This window comes from Dipodomys ordii, unplaced genomic scaffold (genome assembly GCF_000151885.1).
Source record: "Dipodomys ordii isolate 6190 unplaced genomic scaffold, Dord_2.0 Scaffold35, whole genome shotgun sequence".
Classification (NCBI taxonomy): Eukaryota; Metazoa; Chordata; class Mammalia; order Rodentia; family Heteromyidae; genus Dipodomys; species Dipodomys ordii.
In genome coordinates this window covers 7,572,475-7,595,572 of record NW_012267251.1, presented here as the reverse complement: position 1 = coordinate 7,595,572, position 23,098 = coordinate 7,572,475, and the positions used below count along the sequence as shown (strand labels likewise).

Here is a 23,098-nt window from a genome sequence, read left to right as displayed (position 1 = left end):
GGACCCCATGAGCTAGGGCACGGTGTCAGGGTGGGATTGGGCTTGGGGATGGTCTCTGAGGTGGGGGTGAAAGCAGCTCATCCCCAAGGTGTGAGAGTCGCAGTTCCTACATTAAGTTCTGCTGAGAGTTCGAGGAGGAGTGTGGCGGGCAGCCGGGGTGGTGGGCATGGGAGCCCAGCCTTTCTTAGTGAGGATGGAGATGTCCTTGAATTGGGCCCAAGGTCAGGGGTGGAGAGGAGGGGTAGAGCATGAGCCTAACTAGGTATTTGTGTCATCTATTAGGTGTGTCAAGAGGTCAGTTTTCTCCTTATCCTCTGTCTGTCTGTCTGTCTCTCTCTCTCTCTCACACACATACACAATCACATGTATACTTGTACTTACACACTCAGCTTTCACCCAGGGTCTAGTTGATAGGTCTCCCCCCCCCCGCCCCCGCTGCCCCAGGATTCGGGTTGGGATATCAACACCCGAGGCAGGCACCAGAGCCTCTGCCCACCCTGGCATGGTGGATTTCTGTCTTCTCGCTCTGCACTCGCACTGGACATGGAATCTGCTCTCAAGCCTCCTATTTGCTGCTATCTACATCCTGGCTTCTTATCAGGTCTCTGCTTCTTCTCCACAGAGCCTGTCAAGGGGTCCTGTCTGGTGGGTGTCAGAGCGCAGGCCAACGCTGACACGGGACCCCTTGGTCTGGCATTTGTCAGGGGGGCAAGCCCGGGAGCTTGGCAGGAGACCTCGCTGGCCCTAGCAGGTGGGCCCCATGCTTGCGACAGTGGGATCTGAGGGACAGAGGGAGGGTTGCTGTACCCAGACGCCCACTGAGGGTGAGGCACAGCCCAGGGAGACAGGGCACTCCCTGGAGACTGGCATTTCCAGAGCAAAGACACCCATGGGGGCAGGGCTAGCAGTTCTCTGGACTTCCTCAGTGTCTTCAGAGGAGCAGAGCTCTCAGAATAAGCAGCTGCTTATAAAATCTAATTTCAGCCAAGCATCTGGGGAATGTAGGAGTTGCTTCCACACCTCTCCCTCTATGCCCCACGGAGACAGCTGAGACTCCAGGGTCCCCCTCCCTCTCCTCCACCTGCTCCACTCCAGCCCCACTCCCTGCAATGGCAGAGGCTCTCTGATGGCGGTGGGAAGGGGGGTGGAGAGGAAGTGCAGCCTGATCATGGGCTCAGGAGTGTCTCAGAGAGGAGACTCAGGGATGAAGGGAATGGCTCCAAATGCAGTTCTCAGTCAGCAGATTTTGCTGCAATCCTGGTTCTTGAATCTAATCCAAGCTGCAAACGTTGACTTCCACACTCAGCCTCTCCATACACGTTGGTCCTCCTAGCCCACATCTGTAACCTAGCCCAGGCTTCCTGACCCCACCTTGCGCTTCGGTTCCTACCCCGTTGACTCCCCCTAAGGTGTACAATCTTCCTGTGCCTCTCCTGAGGTGCATTCGGTTGGGCTCCAGGAAGATTGGGGATGGGGAGGGTGAGAGGTTGCTCTTCTACAGCCTCAAGGACCCTTTCTGGATTGGGCCCCAGAGGCCACCTGTCAGGGGGCTTCTGTCTGTGCTCCACATGGAAAATGTCTTCACACACGGTTCCCATAGCAACCCCTCCCACCAGGGCCATTCTGCACAAGCCACTGAGCTTCTTTTGCCTCCAAGGAAAATCTGCTTTGAACAAAGATTCAAGAGTGGTAAACCACTTACCCTGCCTCTAAATTTGCAAGGGGGGGGGGAGGGGGAAACTGGTCCAGAGAGGGTAAACGTAGATATGAGTCTAACAGGTTTTCCCTGCCTCCTGGCCTACCCTTCTTCACTGAGGACCTGGTACCTCCAAATCCAGGACTGCCAGGCATCTGCTAACTGGCGCCCCCTGGAGTTGGGCTATGGGATAGAGACCTGCTGTCAGCTTCCACTCCGCTCCATTCACCTCACCCCTCCTTTTCCTAAGTCTCACTAGGGGGATGAAGTCTAAATTCAGTTTGCTCGAGGCCCTCAAGTATGGGCCCTATCTGTGCTTCCTAACCGTGTTTCCTATGATGTTCTGTTCTGTTGCCTGATGGGGTCCTGGGTTTGTGTCAATGCATTCTGTATTTTCTTAAGTAAAACAGGCTAGTTGGGGGCTACAGTTTGCCGATCCCTACCTGGCTGGGATCTGTTTTGTCAGATTCCTTCAACTCTCTCAGGCTGTGCTGCTGACCCTGGGTCAGCTGCTGGCTGGGTGGGTGGGAGCAGGAGGCTCAGCTTTCCTGATTAATGCTTCCCTTCATCCTGTAGGTGCTGTCCAACCGCTACCATGCCAGAAGTGTAAGTTGTTTCCCCCTCACCAGGGACTCCTGTGAGGCACACTTGGGGTCCCTAGTTGAGGACCACATTCACCCCCCAAGCTGCTCCCAGGAGACCAGATCCTAAGTCAGGGATGTCCTGGGTGCCTGGGCCAACACTAGGTGTCACCCCAAGTGACCAGGCATCCTCCCAGCCATTGAGCAGAACTCACTGTCCCAGAAGGCCCTGGGAAACCTTATGGCCTGGGCTTCCAAGTTGGCCTGTCTGCACTGACCTAGCCCATTGCATGTGCCCGGCCACCATTTCACCCGGGCCCAGCAGGTGAGGCTTTGAGAATTCACCCACCAACTCAGAGATAGAAGCTTTTGAGTCACCACAACCTCTGGCGAGGTTTGTTTGGCTTCCCACCAAGTTTCCCGGACTGCCAAGGACCCCCTTCAATACAGACATCCAGGGACCCAAAGGGTGGGTGGGCTTTTATCTTCTGCTGAACCTCACCCTGGTCCTCCTACCCATTCTGATTCCTCTCTGGCACGCTACCACTTGCCCCTGAGTTGTTCACCGTGTTCAGCGCCTATGTATGCAATATACTGTGTTCACACTCACTCTGTGCTCTGCTCTCTCCCCTGCCCTGCCTGTGGTGGATGCCTGAAGTGAGGTAAGTAATACTTGGGGTGTCTCTGTACTGGTTACCTCTTCAGACTGATGAAGGTGTGTGGGGGGGTATCTGAGGAGAAGAGGCCAAGGTCTGTGTGTTTTTGGGAGCAGTGGCGGTGTTGCTCAAGTGCTGAGGAAATTTCCAGAAGAATAGGAACCTTGGGTGAGAAGATTCTGGTTCCAGGGAGTTGCCACCCCAGTGTACAAAGGCTAGGACTTCCTATGTGACTCTCTGCTGTCCCTGAGTTCAAGTTCCCCCTCACCTGCTCTGAAAGTTTAATTCATCCCTGAAGGCTCCATGCTGTCCTTTCCAAGACACACTCAAAGAGCCAGGGTTATGACCAAACATGGAGAGAAGAGCCAAGATGGGCTCTAAGCTTTCCTGACACAGCAACTTGCGTGATGCGGGTTTACTCAGGCTGCTGTTAGGCCTATGTGCGGCCCAGGGATGGGGGCTACAGGGGAAGCTGGGGACTCCGGACAGTAAGGGTGGCAATGAGATGTCTTGATGGAAGGGGACACATGGCCCAGAGATTCCAGGGAGAAACCAATGTGTTATTCTTCAGTAGTCATAGGAATCTCAAAGTTGTGCTGTGATTCCTGTTAAAGTGAGGCCCCACCGACTGATGGGTGGATGAGGGAGCCATAAGCACACTGAATGGTGGAGAAGAAAAGACTGCAACAGGATCCATGTTCCCCGGGGAACATCTCAGTGTGTGAACATGGGCAGCGATGGCTACACCAACAGGCCAATTCTTTCGAAGTTGTGCCATCTGAGATGTTGTGAAAGTCTAGGCTTTCAGAGATGAAAAAACAAACCACGCTCAGTAGTCTTATGAGAAGTGCATGTCGTGAATGGGGTGTGGTGGCACATGCCTGTAATCCCAGCACTTAGCAGGCTCTGGCAGGTGGATTTCAAGTTTGAGGCCTGCTGGGGCTACATAGAGAGTTTAAGGCCAGTGTATATATGGAGAAACCCTGTTTCAAAAACAAAAAAGGTGGACATTGCCTGTGTTAAAAGCTCATTTATTGTCTCCCATAACTTCTCACTTAACTCTTGGTCATGTCTACATTTTACACTACAGTAACAAACTAGATCTCTGCTTCTGCCCAGTGCCCAGCATCTTAGAAGTAGGCAGGATGCTCATGGGGACCAACAAGAAGAGTCTGCCTATGACCAGCAGAGACAGGGGGGCTTGGAGGTATCACAGGCTCATTAGTTAGTGATGGGAAACTCTGACCTTCACCTCTGCTGAGGGGTTATGGCCACAGGGCCCGTGCTTACTAAGAACTATTAGAAGATAACTGGTAGAAGTGGAGCTGTGGTTCAAGTGGTAAAACACCAACCTTGAGCAAAAAAGCTAAACATAATCAAGAGGCCCTGAGTTCAAGATCCAATACCAGCACACACACACACACACACACACACACACACACACACACACACAAAACTGGTTAGCAAGAATATGTCTACTAATTTGATAAGAAGAGGAAAGCATCTTCGTATCTTAGCATTTTCACGCCTCATGATATGCTCCATTGATTTGGGCAGTTCATAGCATCCCTGGCTTAACAGAGCATCAAGATAATGCTACATTACCTCTCCCTTACCTCACTAGCTGGTGAGGAGTATAGGTTTAGGCCCTAGGTCAAAGCAGCTGACCACAGCCTTCTCTGAATTTGAGGAATTATAGCACAAATTATACTTGGAAATTCTATGAATTTGAGGAATTATATCCCCCTAAGGTGAGCAGAGGGTTCAGGGTAATGATGGTGAAGCCTAGGTGTTATTGTCCTGGTCTGGTCCAGAATTACATCTTTTCTTTTCTTTTTCTTTTCCCTTCCCTTCCCTTCCCTTCTCTTCCTTCCCCTTTCTCCCTTCTTCCTTCCTTCCTTCCTTTCCTTCCCTTCCTTCCTTCCTTCCTTCCCTCCTTCCTTCCTTCCCTCCTTTCTTTCTTGCTTTCTCTTTTTTAAATCTCAGAGGAAATCCAAGATCACTGCCTCACGAAAGCTCATGCTGAAGGTGAGGCTGGGTGCCACCCCAAGGGGAGGGGGATCTGTGAGACATGGGGGGCTCCTTGGGGGAGGGGGCACGGGGGGAGCTCCCAGCTCTGGAATCTACAAGGTATTCTTCCCTTTCCCGTTCTCAGTCTTGGTAACTGCGGTGCAGACTGAGGGGCTGGAGGGTCAGGATGCGGAAAGGAAGCAGACTAAGCAAAGAGGCAGGCTCAAAGGATCATAGTACTTGGAGGTGGGCTGCTCTGAGCCTGGAGGGTCGTGGAGACCAGCCTCGGGGTGGGAAGCCTCTTGGGAGACAGGGAAAGGCTGAGGGGAACAGCTCTGGAGGATGTGTGGGAGTGTGTGTGCACACGCGTGTGTGACACCACCTGCCTGTGAAGCTGGCTCAGCGGGTGTGTCCCGTGCAGAGCCTGATGCTGGCCAAGGCCAAGGAGTGCTGGGAGCAGGAGCACGAGGAGCGCGAGGCCGAGAAGGAGCGCTACCTGGCGGAGCGCATCCCCACGCTGCAGACCCGCGGCCTGTCGCTCAGCGCCCTGCAGGTGAGCCCGGCGGGGGCGGGGCCTCCGCGGAGGGGCGGGGCCTCCGCGGGGGGGCGGGGACTCTACGGAGGGGCAGGGACTCTGCGGAGGGGCGGGCCTCCACGGAGGGGCGGGGACTCTGCGGAGGGGGCGGGCCTCCACGGAGGGGCGGGGCCGGGAGGGCGGGGCATCCCTGCAGGAGCGCCCGCGCCGGAGCTCCCAGCTCAGGGGGCTTTCTTCCTTTTCCAATTCTCAGGGAGGTGCTGCTGTTGGCTTCCATTTTACAGGCAGGGGCAGTTGAGTCTTAGAGCGGAGAAGGGACTTGCTGGGACTAGGAAAAGTCTGGGGTCTGGCTCCATTACAGTGGGAAGGCACGGAGCTGGGATGTAGGCGGGACTCTGACTTAACGTTAGCCATTCAGATGGCAGGAGTGGGGTGTGTGGGCGGGATGGGCTTCACTTCAGCCAATGGGATGGCACGGATCCCGGATGTGGGCTGGACTCTGGAAAGGTGCATTTTTTTACACTTTTTCCTGAGAGGTCTTTAACTTAAAACAAAACAAAACATTGTAACAGTTTAAGTGATGGAGATTGTAGAGAAAAGAGAGGGAAAGGAAAGATATTATGTGTCATTATTTTTACCTTTTGGATGTTATATAATTTTTTGGATACAAGTTCTTGATAATGTTTTGCTATTTTTTTGCTAGTTTTTGTTTAATACATAATTTTCAAATTTTCCACATTTAACTTATATTACATTTATGATCTGGAAACTAGATTAGCTTTCTTTCTTTCTTTTTTAAAGAAAACAAGTAGACCCAGGTGCTGGTGAGTGGACCATGCCGATAATCAGAGCTACTCAGTCTCCTAACTGAGATCTGAGGTTGGAAGTTAGATGTCAGCGGGTACAGGAAAGTCCATGAGACTTTTATCTCCATTTAACCATAAAAAAAAGGAAGTGTACAGTAGCTCGAGTGGTAGAGTGTCAGCCTTGAATGGAAAATGAAAGCTCAAGGCCCTGAGATCAAGCTCCAGTTCTCTCTCTCTCTCTCTTTCTCCCTCTCTCTCCCTCTCTCTCCCACCCTCTCACACACACATCTGTCTCTGTTTCTGTCTGTCTCTCAGACTCTTACAGAGAGAGAGAGAGAGAGAGAGAGAGAGAACAAGTAGAACAGAAAGGAAGACAAAGGACCCACAATTTGAGCCTCTGAATAAAGGGGAGGCTGGGAATGGAGGCTGAAAATGGAGGCTGGAGACTGGTGGCAATCTGCACCTCTTTTCCACTCCCCATCCCCAATCTTCCTCGGCCAGGACCTGTGCCGGGAGCTGCATGCCAAGGTGGAGGTGGTGGATGAGGAGCGTTATGACATCGAGGCTAAATGCCTTCACAACACCAGAGAGGTGAGCCTGAGGAAGCGGGGTGCCGGACCGGCCTGGGTGAGGTGGGGAAGGCACTGTTGTGGGCTCCCCACTCCTGCACAGCCTGGGAGTTGGCCACTGAGTAGGAAGCTGAGCTTCTCCACCCTCGCCCCACAGGGCTGGAGATGGGCCTGGAGGATAATTGCACATGAAAAGCACAAACTTCCTCCCCACCTGCCACGTGGGCACTTCAGAAAGCTGTCTTCTTTATTCACCCACACAAGTAGTCAGATGCCCACTAATGACATCTTACCTCTGTGAAGGGCTTTCATGTGCATCTTGCTTTGATCCTCCCTGCTCGCCTGTGGGTACAGTGGGGGGTTGTTTCGTGCACCTTGCTGATGAGGACACTGAGCTTTAGAGAGACTAACAACTCAGCCCAGGTTGCATGCTAAGGGTCCTGGCACGCATGCTGGCTTTGGACTCCCATTCCACTGCTCAGAATTCTTGGGGAGGGTAAACATTGACCTGTGCAGACCTGGCTTCCAGGCAGGGGTGAGGGGGAGGGGGGGTTGAGGGGGGAGGGAGGAGAGCAGGACTCCTGCTGCTGGTGGGCTGCTTCTGTGAACATGTGTTGAGAGGGGATGATCTATGGATTACTAAGCTCCAAAGAATTCCCTCCAGAAATCACACCCTGACAATTCCTCCTAGGGCCTAGAGACTGGGTTTTTTTACTTGCTAGACCTGATAGGAGCTGCTGTGAAGGCCCCTTGGGCAGGAACCCGTTGGCTGTAAGGTTTCAGGCCTCAAGAACAAAAGGAAACAGCCTGTACTGCAAACAGGCCTTCTGAGTGCCAGCTTGCTGGACCACCCATTTCTATTTAATTCATTCTGACAGAGATGGCTAATAGACTCATCTGTAAACATGTTCAGTCATTTGTCAGCACACGTATAGTGCTTGTTGCAAGGGGATGGGTGGTTCTCAGTGTCCCAGAGGGTCTGGCTTTGTGGCTGGAGGGCTTGCCTCTGACTGGAATCCTAGTGGCCTGGATCCTCAGGAAGGGGACCCTGTAGCTAGTGACACCCTCCTTCCTTCACTGAGTCTGGCTCCTTCTTTTCTGCAGATTAAGGACCTGAAACTGAAGGTGCTGGATCTCCGTGGGAAGTTCAAACGCCCCGCCCTGCGCAGGGTCCGCGTCTCGGCTGATGCCATGCTCAGGGCCCTTCTGGGCTCCAAGCACAAGGTGTCCATGGATCTGCGGGCCAACCTCAAGTCTGTGAAGAAGGAAGACACAGAGAAGGTAAGGATCCCGCTCCTCAGAGCTTTCTACCTCTTGCTCCCACCTGCCTTTACCTGTTGCCCCTCACACAATTACTTCTGCTGGAAGCCAGTCCATGAGCCAGAACATTCTAGCCCCTCCTAGGAAGCCATTGTCAGAAGAAAGATTTGCCCCTTTCCTTCAGGCTACTTAGTCTGAAGAAGAGACTGGACACAAAGAAAGCGAGATGGAGGAATAAAGGGGAAATCTTGCTCCTGTGTGAAGACAAAGTGGAGATTGAGGATGATAGGGCTGACCACTGCCCCTGTCAATACAGGGAAAGGAGAAAGATCCTTATCATGGCTACTGGGTCATCTGAGCACAGAAATTAGAGAAGCGAGCTCAGTCACTCACTCAAAAACAAATCTGTTAAGCTGACTGATCTCATCATGTGCTTATGCCCAAGATTGGCCCAGGGAGACTTCATGGAAGAGGCAGCCCTGAGCTTCAGAATGTCAGACACTAACTAGTGTGTTGTAGGTCCTGGAGGTGAAGTCAGCCTGCGGAGTATTGGGGAAGGAACTGGCCCTGTCAGCCCCTCATGATCACCCCAACACCCCAGCCCTGCAGCCTTCTGTGTTCCATGGAAACTCAGCTTGAACTGTCTCCCTGTCTGGCTATGTCCTCATACCTCTCTATCTGGGATTTCTTATTATTTTAAGGAGACTGATTTTCTGCTGCCCAGTTTCTCTTGTGCTTCGGAGGGGGGTGGTCCTGTTACCTCTCTGACATGTGTGTGGCCTTCCCACAGGAGCGGCCTGTGGAGGTGGGTGACTGGAGAAAGAACGTGGAGGCCATGTCTGGCATGGAAGGCCGGAAGAAGATGTTTGATGCTGCCAAGTCTCCAACCTCACAGTAAAGGTACCATTGCCAGGCACCTAGAGATGGGCTCTGGCTCTGCCGGGTAACCAGGCTCCAGGGAAAAGGGCTGGTAGACTGTGCCCAGTATGCACAGGGGAAGTGTTGGCTGTTCTTATGGACTTAGGCCTGCTCTAGTACCGTGAGATCCAGGGTTCCTCATTTGGTCCCTTGTTGCTCCCCTCATCTGATGAGGGGCTGTATCAGATCAGTAGTCCTGGGGCCAAGCAGCATCTGCTACATTTCTGGGGGTGCAAATGACTGGGCCCTACTCTGCACCTGAGGCCTGTAAGAGTTTGAAATACAGGATTAGAGGAACCCTGAGATTCCTCCAGCTCTGCTTTTCTGACAATAGAAGTGTGTTTACTTATTCAGCCAGTACTAGGGCCTGAATTCAGGGACTGGGAACTGTCCCTTAGCTTTTTTGATCAAGGCTGGTGCTTTACCCCACCAGCCACAGCCCCACTTCTGTCTTTTTGGTGGCTAATTGGAAATAAGAGCCCCATACACTTTCTTGCCTGGGCTGGCTTTGAACTGTGATCCTCAGATTGTAGCCTCCTGAGTAGCTAGGATTACAGGTGTGAGCCACTGGCATATGGGCCATCTTAGTGCTTTTAGATGTTTCTTGCTGAGTCGTGCACTGTGTTAAGTACCCAGTGCCCCTAGTCTCTGTTCTCAGAGAGACACCATTCAGAGGAGGTAAGACCTTCCACCTTCCAAAGAAATGTCTGGAAAACCTGACAGAGCAGTAGAATTAGGCCTCACAGACCCTGTGTGGGAGAACAGAGAGGATAGCCTTAGGGCAAGCTCTGTAGACAGCACAGGGCAGCACAGGCTTTCTGGATGGGGGAGCTCTTTGATAAGTGAAAGTTGGTAACTGCACGTGGAAGGGCTTGTTGGAAGGGTTGAGCATGCAAAAGTGTAAAAGCACAATGGTGGGAGGGAACAAGTTTGGGAGGAGGATGGTGAGGCTGAGAGAGAGCCAAGAAGCCTGGGAAAGGCTTAGAAATCTGGGCGGGAGACTCAGGCCTTGGGCTGAGAAGCCCGAGCTTGGCCTGGGGGTGTGAGGGGGCAGAAGCACTAGGAACTGTGTTGTACATGAGCAGCACACACATTGCTTGGAACTGAGCGTGTCTCCTCTCTGTCCCTCCAGCCCTGCTTGCTGTGCTGCATTTTGGGTCCTTCCTTCAGGCTCCTCTCTCCAGCCCTACTCACCACGTTGCCATTTCCGGCACTTCCCCTTCCCTTCTGGTGTCTGAGACCTCACTCCAGCAGAGTGGATTTCCAGCTGCCCCGAGGCTTTGGGACTGGGATTGCCCGGTCACTGTGCAGAACACTGAGGACGGGAGCAGGGAGAACACCTTCCCGGCAGGCCCATGCAGCCTCCTCCATCGCTACTGTGATGTGTTGTGTCCACAGACATCGCTCTCCATTAAAAACCTGATTTCCTGATAGCTCTGATGTGAGCACTCAGAGGAAAGAGAACACAGGAGTCGCAAGGCAGGGGGAAGGGAAGGCTGGGCTCTAGGCATGGTTGTCAGTCAGGAGATCGGGGTCAGAATGGAAGGGAAAGGATTGGTGGCTGCTTGCTTAAGTCCCCAGGGACCCTTCTGACCAGTCCAAGTCACATGACCTTCATCAGTGTTCAGGATTCATGGCTCATCTGACCTCTGAGACTAGCCCACTGCTCCCTACCACTCACTCCCCCTCTCCCCCACCACCTCCCTGGCTCAAGGCATCTCCATTCCTGATTTCATGCTCCCTAATCTTCACAAACTTAGATCATTTGGCGCTGGCAGATGTACTCAGCCGTTCTGGGCTAAAAGGACAGGGTCCTGTCAATCCTGTCTCTCATCCTGCAGTCACCCAGACTCATCAAGTTCCTTGGCCACTTTTAACTGTCACAGGGACTCACTGCAGTTCCAAGCCTGGCCACCAGGTGTCTCCATCCTTCACCTCTGGCTCTGGGGCATTTCAAGTCCTTCCTGCCCTTCCACTCTCCTCCCCATTACTTCCCAGCAGGCTTCGGTCCTAGTCTATTCCTTAGGACTGATTTATTTCTCCAAGGTGGGGCAGCAGCAAGAGATCTGTTTTCTGGGTCAAGGCCTTTCTCCACCTCACTGAAATCTGGATCAGAAGCGTGGTGAGGGGTATTAAGCCTGGAATGAAGAGATGGGGTCTGCCTCCCATCTTTGCAGTGTGTGCTCCTAAGGAGCAGAGATTCAAGTTCTAGGCCTTTTCAGGGCTGTGTTATGGGGGTTCTGGAGCTGAGCCTGCAGGGAAGTGGCTGGTCCAGGGCCCTGGAACCCTTTGCCTTTGACTGCTCAGCGTTGGACCAGTAGAAGGGTTGAGCTGAGCAGCTTCACTCGCCCCTGCTAGTGTCCTGAATCCTCATGTGTTCTACACCATACATGCCATAGACTGGTGCAGAGTTGATTACTGCCATTACTGCGGGGCTCACTCTACCCCTCCAGGCACCATAACAGTGGAGTCCAGCAGCTTGGGATCCATCAAGGGAGGTAGCACTCTGAGCAGGGCTCTTGCTTCAAACAGGTCAAGGGACAGAGGTAGAGGTGTGCAAAGATCGCTCCTGCCGTGCACACACACACACCCTCAGGCCCAGACACACCCAAGTCACATCCATGCAGCGGGGGAACCTGACAGGGCTGGTCCTTGCCACAGAGCATGGGGTGAGGCTTCATGCCTGGGCAGCCAAAGAAAACCCACCCTGCCCTGCCTCACAGGCCTCCTTCCAGCTGGCGTGGCTCCAAAGCAGGCCTCTGTTTTACCTCTTCCCAGCCCTTAGCAAGAGACGGGCCCCAAGTTCTAGAACCAAATCTCAGCCTGCCAGTGGACTAATAAATGGGGAAGCTGGAGACAAATACAGAGACTGACTCAAAGTCAACATGGGTGCAGAGGGCCCCTGGGAGGAGGGGACGGGCGCTAAACACACCCATGCCTATGGCTGTCCAGGAAAGGGCACAGGGCCCAACAAGAGGACTCCTGGAGGTCATCAGGCTGCTGCTGCTGCTTCCAGTGTTCGGATCTATCTTCTTGAAGATGCCAGTGAAGGCACCAATGCTTCCTGACCTGTCCCAGGGGCCCTTGTGGTAGTTCGGCCTCTGTGGGGGGCTCTGTAGTTGTAGCAATACGTAGGGCCTGGGTTCGGAACTTGGTCTCTGGAGTATCCTGACTCCTTCCTCATGGAGGTCTGCATGACCCAGCCTGGCCCCAGGAGGCTCCCAGGGGCCTCCCACGGACAGACAGCTCCCACGCACAGCACGTGACTACATGCCAGGCATCATTTATCCCATGACAAAGCACAGTGACCATCCTCAGTGCAGAGGGGACACTGAGGAACAGAGAGGCTAGTGACTTCCTGTGGTCATGCAAGCGTGACATATTTCAGTAGTAATAATAATAATAAAATCATGTCAAATAGTTTATCAGGACTATGCCCGTGCCCCTTCGTAAGCCTCAGAAGTAGATAGGACTATCTTTTATTTCCGAAGGATGGAGCCTAATCACTCTCAGATACAGAGTTTGACAGCTACAGGCCACACATTCAACCCAGGCCCATGGTCCTTTGGGGCTGCCCTTTTTTTTGTGGGGGGGACCAGTCTTGCATCCACTAGGTAGGTTCAGGGCCCTGAATATACACTGTGGAGTTTCCAGTCCTCCTTCCCCAAAGGGAAAACCCATTCAAGTGAGGTGAACACAATATCCAAATAAGCAAAGCCAGTCTCCCCCACAGCGGGGTGTGGACTGGGGGTGGAGGCCTGGGTTGGTTCTCCTATGTGGAGAACCAGCCTGTACCGGCCAGGTGGGTGCTCCTTTGTCAGAAGCTGGAGATGGGACCTGGAATCTTCTTTCTGGAGAGGAACCATTAGGCAGGATGCTACAGCTGCCATCCAGCCTGTCACAGAGCCCTCAGGAGGCCAGAGGCTGTGTCTCCCTTCCCCTATCACATGCCTGTCCCCAGGTGCCCACTTAGCAGTATGGGCACTCAGGGCAGAGCCTGTGCTCAGAGCTGCTGGGGCTAAAGGGCCCTGCCAGAGGAGGGGCAAGTTAAACATTAGCTCCAATGGCCCCCCGCGAAGTGAGTCACACTCCCCACAGGGCTCTGGGCTGGGCAGCTCTGGGGGCAGTGGTGTTCCAGGTGGGTGACCACGCTGCTGAGGCCCGGGACTGATCGTTGGGACCAGTGCAGACGGATGCTTCCCTTCTGACTCCACTAGGACTGTCCTCCCGCAGACATCCCCAGGCACTGCCAGACCGCAGGGAGGGACCAAGGGCCTCTCCCATCCCAGGACCATACTCCTCAGCTGGGGTGGCGGCTCCAAGGTCAAGGTTGAGCAGGGTGAGCCGAGATAGCCCTGTAGGATTGGTGTGGAGAGGGAAAGCGTTGTGCTCAAGGTCACGGATCTGGGAATGGGGTTAGGGCAGAGGTTTCCCTGTCTCCTGAGGAAACTTTGGGCTTCCAGTTCATTTTTGTTTGAGGCTGGGGGATCTCAACAGCCTGCCTGTCTCGATTCCTGACTTAGTTAGTACCTGCCAGGCTCCAGGGCTAGCTAGTAGCTTTGCTCATTGGCTGGCCAGGGCTGGGGGAAGCTGGGTCCCGGGTACCCAGACAGGTGTTCCTTCTAACTTGAAGGGGGAGTTCGTGAGTGCCCCCTACCTGGCTTGTTGGCTTGTCTATGGAGAAGCCAGCCATGGGGCCTTCTCCAGATGGCTCTTCATGATCCCAGTTCTAACTGCTCTGCTCCACAACAAGGAAACCAGGGCATAGATGCTGCGAGGTTTTCCTAAAATTACATGTTTTTAGGAGAAAGTGTTCTCTTTTGTTCTGAAAACAATATGCCACCACACCCCTAGTCCTTTTGCTTTTTTAGTCCCCCCACCCCCAGAAAGGGCCTTGCACTTTTGCCTGAGCTGGCTTTATCTTCCTGTCTCTGCCTCCCCAGTGTCTGAGATTCCAGGTATGTGCCGCCATGCCCACCTGTAATTGTTGTTTGCTCATGGTCATAATTGACAACACCATTTCCAGTATCCATATTAAAAATATTATTAAGAGAATTATCAAATGATGAAAAGTTATTAGGACCCAGGTGCTCACATTGGTTAATCCTAGCTACCTAGGAGGCTGAGATCTGAGGATCGTGGTTTGAATCCAGATTAAGCAAGAAAGTCTGTGAGACTCTCATCTCCCAATCATTCACCAAAAAGCTGGAAGTGGAGCTGTGGCAAGTGAGAGAGTGCTAGCTTTGAACAAAAGAAGCTCAGGGACAGCATATAGACCTTGAGTTCAAGTCCCATGTGCGCACACACCCACACAAATGATTTTAAATTACTAAAAAAAAACAAACCCAAGTTAACCCTTCCTCCCCCCCCCCAGCTCATTACCTTTAAAAAAATCCCAAGCTTTTGCCCTGGATTCTATTTGCAATGATGTTATAGGCTCAGCAGCTGCTTAGAACAAAAACAGAACAGGAACAGAACTGATCTGTTAGGGTGACATTCAGGTCAGCTGCTTGGGGCTGGGGATCCCCCAGATTTCCACTCTAGCTTTTCTGGAAAAGAAGCTACCAGTCCTTGCTCTGGGAGATTTAGGAGCCTGAATCTGCTCTGGGGTGCCTCAGAACCCCGAGGGAGGGGGAGAGGGCAATCCCTTGCCCACCTTTGACTGGGAAATACTGAAATTCCCCTGTCCTTGCTCCCAGGGGGATCCCGGGGCCTTCCCAGTTCTGATAAGCCATGCCCTATGGACTCTCCCTGGGGAAGTGACCTGCACTTGCTGGCATTTTAAATGTGTGTCCAGTCATTTAAAGAATGATAGGTGAACACCCATTTAACAACCATTCATTTTATTTCTTTCCTTTGGCAGTGCTGGAGATTGAACCCTGGTCCCTGTGCCTACTAGACAAGTTTTCTACCATTGAGCAACACCGCAGATACCAGCCATTCAATTTAAGAACTAGGATATGCAAAATACTTGGGAAAGAATCGGGCAGTGCTCCCTTTCGTCCTAAGGCTGTCCTCTTCAGCAAAACAAATGCGATGCTCAATTTTTTCTTGTTTAGCAGAATCCCTCTTATCCAGAGTTTTTACTATCTAGGGTTTCAGTTGCCTGTGTTCAACTATGGTCTAAAAACATTCAGTGGAAAGTCTTGCAAATCGACATTTCCTAAAGTTTAAATCGCACGCTCTTTTGGTAGTGTGATGAAGTTTTAGCACCATCCTGCTCAGGACACAAATCATGTCTATTTGCAGAGTGTGCACTTAATACATGCTTCCTCCTTGCCAGTCACTTAGCACTTTCCACTAGAAGATCAACTCTGTGCAGCCCAGTGCTCTAGCCAAGTAGTCCTTGTTTTTCTTAATAATAGCCCCAAAGCACAGGAGTAATGTAGCTGGCAGTTTTATCACAGTGTATGTTTAAATTGTTCTATATTATTATTATTGTTGTTGTTGTTATTTTGGTGCTGGGGACTGAAACTGGTGCCTCTTGAATGATAAGCACCTGCTCTCCTACTGAGCGACACCCTATCCTCTTTATTACTAGTTATCATTGCTAATCTCTTACCTAATTTATAAATGAAACTGTTTGTTTTGTGCCAGTCCTGGGGCTTGAACTCAGGGTCTGGGCACTGTCCCTGAGCTTCTTTTACTCAAGGCTAACAATGTATTACTTCTGCTAGAACTCTACTTTTGGCTTTTTGGGGGTAGCTTATTGGAGTTAAGAGTCTCATGGACTTTCCTGCAGGGGCTGTTTTCAAATCACAATCCTCAGATCTTAGCCTCCTGACTTGCTAGGATTACAGATGTGAGTCACCAGTTCCCTGGTATAAATTAAACCTTATTACAGGTGAGCATAGGACAAAAATATAATATACAAGGCTAGGTACGATCTGTGGCTTAAGATATTCCCTGTGAGTGCTTAGAATGTTTCTCTGAGGGTTGGGAGACGTACTGCTGCTTCTCTTGGTAACTTCTTGCAATTTGTGAATCTTGGCTGGGGTGTGGCTCAAGTGGTAATGGGCTTGTCTAGCAAACTCAAGGTGCTGAGTCCCAACCCGTTTCAATATTAAAAAGGAAGTAAGAAAACAAGTAAGCAAGCAAGAAACCAACCAAAAGCACTGCTGAGACCATTCCTGATCCCAAAGTGTGACTGCTGGTGCCCACCTCGTGAGGGCATTTCACTCACACTCTGCCTGCAACTCTCAGGGCAGCAGAGGCTCCACATCAGGCTGGACCCTGGAGGCCCAGGGTCCTGGACGCTTAGAGGTGCTTCATCTCAGCTTCTCCCAGACTGCACCTCCCGGGGACACCCTGGGTAGTGGTTCTGATATTCTCCAGGTTCTCCTGGCCTTCCCAAACCAGGTGAATGCAATTTCCCAAATCCTAACTGAGTAGCAGCCACGCCAGGCATGAGAGGATAATGAGGTGAATAGAACATTCTTTCCTCCTCCAGAAAAGCTGGGGGCCGGGACGCAGGCTCAGATACAGATCTCCCTGCCTCCTCACCCAGTATTGGCCATAGGGTACATGGGCAGCACAATGCAAAGCTGTCTCCTGAGCTGGCACACCAACAGCCTTAAACTCAAAGGCACAGAAGCCCATGGAGGCTTGGTGCACAGCTTACCATGCACAGACAGCCCCACGACCAAGAAGCACCACAATAAAGTGTGAGTCATACGGAGTGTGAGAGACCCTTAGAGGTCACCCACTGAATCTCCTCAACAGCATTTGTGTTTACCCAGTCTCTCAGACCAGGGAGAGGGGAGTCCCCAGCCACAGTCAGTCACTTGGATCCTGAAGGGTCAGGTCGTTCAAAGCTCTGACCAATGACATTTCCTCCCCTCCTCCAGGCTGCCTTTGCTCAAGCCCCTTCATTTCTTTTGTGGACTATAAAGAAATAGTGTGTGTGTGTGTGTGTGTGTGTGTGTTAGACTGGGGATGTTCTGAGATCAGGAACTGAGACAGTGTTATTGGTGTCAAAGCCACTTGTCCACAGTTGCAGGTAGAATAATATCCCCTAAAAATATGGCACCCCTGAATGGGATTTTCATTGGAAATATGGTCTTTGTAGCAGATACAGTCACCTGGATTAGGTGATCCCTACCTAATGTGTGTGTGTGTGTGTGTGTGTGTGCGCGCGCGCACGCTTCTGCATGTGTATGTACATGCATATTTGTGCCTATTCTGGGGTTTGAACTCAGGGCCTAGACACTGTCCCTTTGCTTTTTCACTCAAGGCTGATGCTCCACCACTTTGAATCACAGCTCCACTTCTAACTTATTGGTGGTTAATTGGAGATAAGTGTCTCACAGACTTTCCTGCCTAGGCTGGCTTTGAATCTGGATCTTCAGATCTGAGGTAGATAGGATTACACATATGAGCCAACAGTACCAGGCTTCTAATATTTTTATTACAAGAAGAAAGAAGCTTAGACATGGAGGATGCCGTGTGACATAAAACTGGAGCAATGCAGCTGCAGGCACAAGAGCTGCAAGGCTTCTCCTCTCGGGCCTTTGGTGGGAGCCTAGCTCTGCCAGTGCTTGGTGTAAGGCTTCTAGTCTTCAGAACTGAAAGGCAATAAACTTCTGCTGTTTTAAAGGCACCTGCTTTGTGACACTCTGTTACCATAGCCCTAGCAAATGGATACAAAGATGTAGCACTAAGCACAGATCTAGCACTAGATGCTGGCATCTAGTATGTGTACTCTGCCTTCAATGAGTTCACTGGAAACTTAATTTACTTTTCCTTGCTTGGGGAGTTGTCTGCATACCAACCTCCCATATATGGGGGTTTTTACATTCACAGAGAGGGTGGGCTTTTAGATACCTGACAGTCCCCTGGTTTCATCAAGTGTGGGATGCTTTTCCTCCTCTGCTGAGATGCCAACCCTGACCAACCACGAGAACACTGGCTAGGTTCCGGGAGACTAGACTCTCCTGGCTGTACCAGGTATCCAGGACCATACTATCAGTGTGTGCAGGGTCAGTGACCAGGCAATCCCTTTTCCTTTTTCCTTGGAAAAGAACAAACAGTTCAGGGTCCTGCCTTGGCCTCTGCTGAAAACTCTTGGGCTTGCCCACACTCACGAGGATCACTCAGGGTCACTAGAAGTCACTTGATTTCCACCACCTGGAAGGAAACAGAGCAAGATTTCAGAACGACATTCTCCCTTCACAGAAGGGGAAACGGAGGCATTCCTCTCCAATCACATAATTCTCTAATGGGCAGAAGGGGGGCTCAAGGCCAAGTCTCCAGCTCCACCTAGATTCCCTTGCCTGGCAGCCTCACTGCAATGTGAGGAAGTTTTCCTGGAGGAAGGGGTGTGTAGGAAGGAGGCACCCCGGCAGGCTGGCTGGATGCTTGTGGTTTCTGCTTGACTGAGGCATGAGGTCTCAGAGCTTGAGGGCCCCGAAGACCACTAGCTTGGCTCAGCACCAAGAGAGGCTGAAGCTGGGCATGGAGGCCAATGAAAATGCAGGTAGCTGTGCTTGCCTCCCACTCATCCAGTGCCACAGTGGCGGGGGGCTGGGCCTGTTTCTCTATAGGCAGGAACTGCAGCTGCTCATGCATGTGTTGCTGATACTAGGGCTTGAACTCAGAGCCCAGGAGCTGTCCCTAGGCTTTTTCTCTCAAGATCGGTGCCTTGCCACTTGGGCCACACCTCCACTTTTGGCTTTTTGCTGGTTAACTGATTCTCCAGACTTTCCTGCTTGGCCTGATTTTGAACTGCGATCCTCGGATCTCAGCCTCTTGAGTTGCTAGGATTACACGCGTGAGCCACCGGTGTCCAGCTCCACGCTGTTTGATTCTCAAGTGAAGACGATTCCTCACCTCACACTCAGCCGCTGGCAGGTTCCTGGATGGGAAGCACCTGGCGCGCCCTGGGCCCAGAGGGAGGCCCTTCTGCCTCAGGCCTCTTTAGGGCTCTAGTTCCAGTCACCTATGTCCACTTTTCCACCCCACAGCCTGTGTCTTTGGCACATTTGGGTTTCAGAGCCGTGGACACTCCCGTTTTTGCAGGTTCGAGTCTCAGAGGCTCCTCTTGGGAGGGGCTGGCTTTCTATGGGGCTTGTTTGAACGACAACTCCTGTTCACCTCCGCGGGGTCTGGGGGGGGGGGATGGGGTGGGTGGTCCTGACCCCAGGGGGGAACCTAGCAAAGGGAGTTTCCAGGAACTCCCCTCCCCCCATGCTGCCTGCTGTCCAGATAGCCGGGGCGGGGGGGGGGGGCGGATTACGTACTTGCTCTAACTTTTACGCTTCGTTTCCTGCTCTTAGGTTTCTCAGGATTAAGTCGATTTCCAGGCAGGGAAATCAGCCTGACTCCAGTGCCCGGGTAACCCCCGCCCGCCCGCCCAGCCTCACTCCGGGGCACTCCGGGCCGAGACACGGCGGGGAGAGGCGGCCCAGCGCCAAGCTGGTCCGACTGGTTCTGAGCAGGAAGTCTCCCTCCCCGACCCCGAGCCGCCGCGCAGCCCGGCGCTAGCTCCGGAGTCCGTCGGTGCGGCTCGCCGCCCCCGTGCCCGGGTCGGGCCCGTGCCCCGGTGCGCGCGGGGCTCCGGATCGGGCCCGTGCCCGGGTGCACGCGGGGCTCCGGGTCGGGCCCGTGCCCGGGTGCGCGCGGGGCTCCGGATCGGGCCCGTGCCCGGGTGCGCGCGGGGCTCCGGGTCCGGTTCGCGTGCTCCGGTGCGCGCGGGGCTCGGTGCTCCGGACGGCGATCCGCCCAGTTTTGCTCTGGTCGCTCCCGGCCTCAGATCGGGGACGCGGGGCGCGAGCCCGGTGAGATAAGCGGCCATGTGACCGCACCTGGCGCGCGGGGCGGGGCCGCAGGTGAGGCGGGCGCGGCGGACGGGCGGGCGCGGAGCACTGCGCGCGGAGTACTGCGCACGCACGCTGCGGCCGGGGGCTCGGCAGCATGTCGATCAGCAGGAAGGACTGGTCGGCGCTGTCCAGGTGAGCGTGGTCGCTGGCCGGGCTGTGTGGGGACCAGGGCCGGGACCCGAGGCCGGCCTGGGGCTAGGGTCCGCGGCCAGACTTCGGAGCTCCTCTCCCTCCGAGCCTCTCCCCGCCGGGGTCTGGCACCGAGGCTGGATCGAGAATCGGGGCCCGGCTCGGGACCTCTCAGGTGGCAGGGTGGAACTACTTACTCCCCAGTCGGCACAGTTCCCCGCGTGGGAACGTTTTGATGGGCCAGGAGTTGCTCCTCAACTTCATTCTTGAGAGAAGCTATGATTGACGGGGTACAGAGTCCCAGAGTGGCTCCTGGAGGTGTCCCTCGCCTCCTTTTGGGAGTAAGAACGGGGTCAGCCCTCCTTCAGGGCCAGTTGAGCAGGGATCTGTGAATGGGATCTGAGGGAAACCGACCCCCCCCCTCCACCCAGGGAGACCCAAATTCTGAGTTTGGTATTTTGGGGGTGGTATCTGGGCTGGGATCCTCGTGTGCTGCAATTTTACTTGTAAGTCAGGGGTCAGGGGACAGCCTACAGGGTCAGAGAGGGGAGGGAAGGAAGCTCCCCCCATCCCCTCCCCACCTGGTGGTTGGTGACTCTTCTTGGAGCTGTCCCCACCTCTCTCTGAAACTGCTGGAAGGTGATTCTTTACCTCCTCCCTCCCCCCCACCCCTTGTGTCCTAAGGAACTGGAGGCTGATGTAAGTGGCTCAGTGCTGGAGCCCTGTTCCTTTCCTTCCTCAGGCTCTAGCCAGGATAAAGTTGGCCTCTTGGATCTTTTAGGTGGGTGTTTGGGCCTGTAGTGGGGTCAGGGCTGGCGCTGCAGGTGCAGCCAGCAGCTCTCCAGAAGCTTGAGTATCTCAGGCCTTCCTAATCAAGACATCCTTCACACTTTTGCCAGCACTTAGAATCCCTCCTTTTTCTTACTATTCCTCTCAGAAGGGCTTGGGAGCCTCTCCAGTGTCTGATTCAATCTCTGCCCAGCAGCTCGCCCTCCTGGGGCTGGGGCCAGCACAGGACCCCAGCCTACCTCAAAACATAGTTGTCTGCTAACTCCAGTGCAGAGGCCCAAGAGGTCTTACAGAGGGGAATAGTAAGCCTGAAGAACGGGGAGAACCAGTGCTTGAGAAAAGGAGCCCAGGTTGCCTTAGAGGTCAGACACACCCTAGGGAAGGTCTGTGCCGAGGGTGGGGCTGAGAATCGAGCCCTTGGACTCTGCCTGTGGGCCAGTGGGGTGGGGGTGTCTGGACACATCTGGGCCGATGGAGGCCTGTTTAGCTATGTGCGTAGGGCCAGCTGTGTGGGCGAGCGTGTTTATGGCCTGTGTAGTGAGATGCCTTGTGTGCTCTGTAGATTCTTGTGTTGCTGAAACTTGAGTATGTTGAGCTTGAATGTTTATTGAAGATCTTCCTCCTATCATATTAGGTTAAAAATCCATACCACAATTTGAAAAAAAAAACATACCACACAATACTTCTTCAGAAGTATCCATTTTTTTGGTGGGTTATGTGTGATTTTGTGCGAGAGCATGTTTAGGTATGTTTGTTGGTGTGTGTGTGTAACTTTTAAATGGGAGTGAATGCCATTGTTCATACAGACTTTTGGAGCCTTGTGCCTGCAGGGGTGAGGCCAGGTTCCCATGGGATGTCCAGGCTAAGTGGCCAGGAAGCCCTGGGGAGCCAGCTCTGCCCTAGGGGCCCCTGGCCTGGCTTCCAGCCCTCACAGAACCCTGTGGGCAGACACAGCTGCTGCCAACAGTCACCCTGGTGAGGCGCCTGGAACAGAGGACCGCTCCCGTTCCCCGAATGAGCAACAAGCCTCAGCGGGCTGCAGGAAAGGCTGTGTGTGAGTCACTGTCAACCGAGCCTCCCAGGCTGGGGCAGCCCGAGTGGAGGGTGCGAGGAGGAGGAGGAGCTGAGGGCCAGCCTGCAGCCTGGCCATGGCAATATGTAGAAATCCAGATCCTCTGGCCTTGGGGTAGGGGCGATGGTGAGTTGACCAGCTGGCTTCCCTGGTCAGCAGCCTTGTCCTTTCCTCCCTGGACTGACCTGGTGATCTGTGAGGCCAGGCCTGTCTGCAGGGGGTGAGGGCTGGGTCTGAGAGCCCTGGCACTAGGCAGACACTGGTTAATCATTTCTCTGCCTGGTCTTAGCAGCCCTCCCACCTGCAGTGCTTCCCTAGGGTCTCCCAACACGGGAAGTCTGGGTTAGGTGGGACCTCAAGTCTCCTGCAGTGATACCCTCAGTGTGTGCAGGGGGGAGGCTGAGGTCTGCCCTCTCAGGTGCCGAAGAGCGGCCCAAAGTCATGGCCAGGTCTAGCTTCCTCCTTCGTTCTCTCCTTACCAACTCCTCGAGCCCCAGAGCCCACAAAATGCCTCACTATCTTCTCCCAGCTCTAGCCAGATCAGCTGAGCTTTGATCTACTCCAATGAGATTCAGATGGGGGATACTAGGTTCCACTGCTAAACAGTTAACAACCACTACACTTAAGCCCCTGCTCTTCCTTGTTGCAGAGGAAGTTAGAGTTCAGAAAACCCCAGGGAAGGGGGAAAAGCAAGCTTTCTCCAGCGGAGCCCAGGACACATATCTTTCAGATGATCTTAGCTGAAGAAGCTGCCTGGCCCCAAAGGAGTGAGTTGGGGATTGGGGAGGAGCAGCTCCTCATGAGACAGAAATGGAGAGAACTGTGTTCCTGGTGCAGGCCAGAACGGAGAGGCCAAGGTTGTGGTGGGAGGTAGGGAGTGAGTCGCCTGGAGCTGTTGGGGCCCCTGGGTTCTACCCAGGACCTGGATCTGGGGTTTGAAAATGTCTGATTTTCCTTAAACATTTTCCCTCCCTGAACTTGGGCCTTCTGGCTGGAGAATTTGGCATTATCAGAGTCTCTTCCTCCACTCCCACCAGACTCCCTTGTTCCTTCCCCTGACTTCTCAGCTTTTGGGGCTTCCCAGAAGGTGGGGCCTCCCTCTGGTTTAGGACCAGCCCTTTAGCATCCTTTTGTGGAGGTTGATATCTTGGTTAAGGACATGGAAAGCTGACTTAGGTTGAAGTCTCCGTTCCTCCTCGTCTTCCTCCACCCCCTTCTGCACTCCTCCTCCTCCTCCTCCTCCTCCTCCTCCTCCTCCTC

The 23,098-nt window shown here is 53.4% G+C and overlaps 2 protein-coding genes and 1 long non-coding RNA gene across 3 annotated transcripts in view; 2 read left to right on the top strand and 1 right to left on the bottom strand.

Moving 5' to 3' along the window:
* Nucleotides 1-2,272: 2,272 nt before the first annotated feature.
* Tnni1 (troponin I type 1 (skeletal, slow)) lies at nt 2,273-10,359 on the top strand. Its single transcript, XM_013017394.1, has 7 exons — nt 2,273-2,306; nt 4,920-4,961; nt 5,365-5,496; nt 6,786-6,875; nt 7,958-8,134; nt 8,904-9,013; nt 10,164-10,359. Exons 2-6 carry the CDS (start codon nt 4,953-4,955, stop codon nt 9,009-9,011), a joined length of 516 nt encoding a protein of 171 aa, XP_012872848.1. The 5' UTR covers nt 2,273-2,306; nt 4,920-4,952; the 3' UTR covers nt 9,012-9,013; nt 10,164-10,359.
* Nucleotides 10,360-17,477: 7,118 nt separating this feature from the next.
* On the bottom strand, nt 17,478-20,308 carry LOC105986554. Its single transcript, XR_001175122.1, has 3 exons — nt 20,175-20,308; nt 18,115-18,157; nt 17,478-17,595 (listed from the first exon to the last, which is right to left on the bottom strand). It is a non-coding gene; the product is annotated as an uncharacterized LOC105986554 (long non-coding RNA).
* Lad1 (ladinin 1) overlaps nt 19,886-23,098 on the top strand; it is a 15,502-nt gene continuing 12,289 nt past the window's right edge. Inside the window, exon 1 of the mRNA XM_013017540.1 lies at nt 19,886-19,980. Within this exon, the coding sequence (XP_012872994.1) occupies nt 19,943-19,980 (38 nt within the window). The 5' untranslated portion in view covers nt 19,886-19,942. The remainder of the gene's footprint in view (nt 19,981-23,098) is intronic.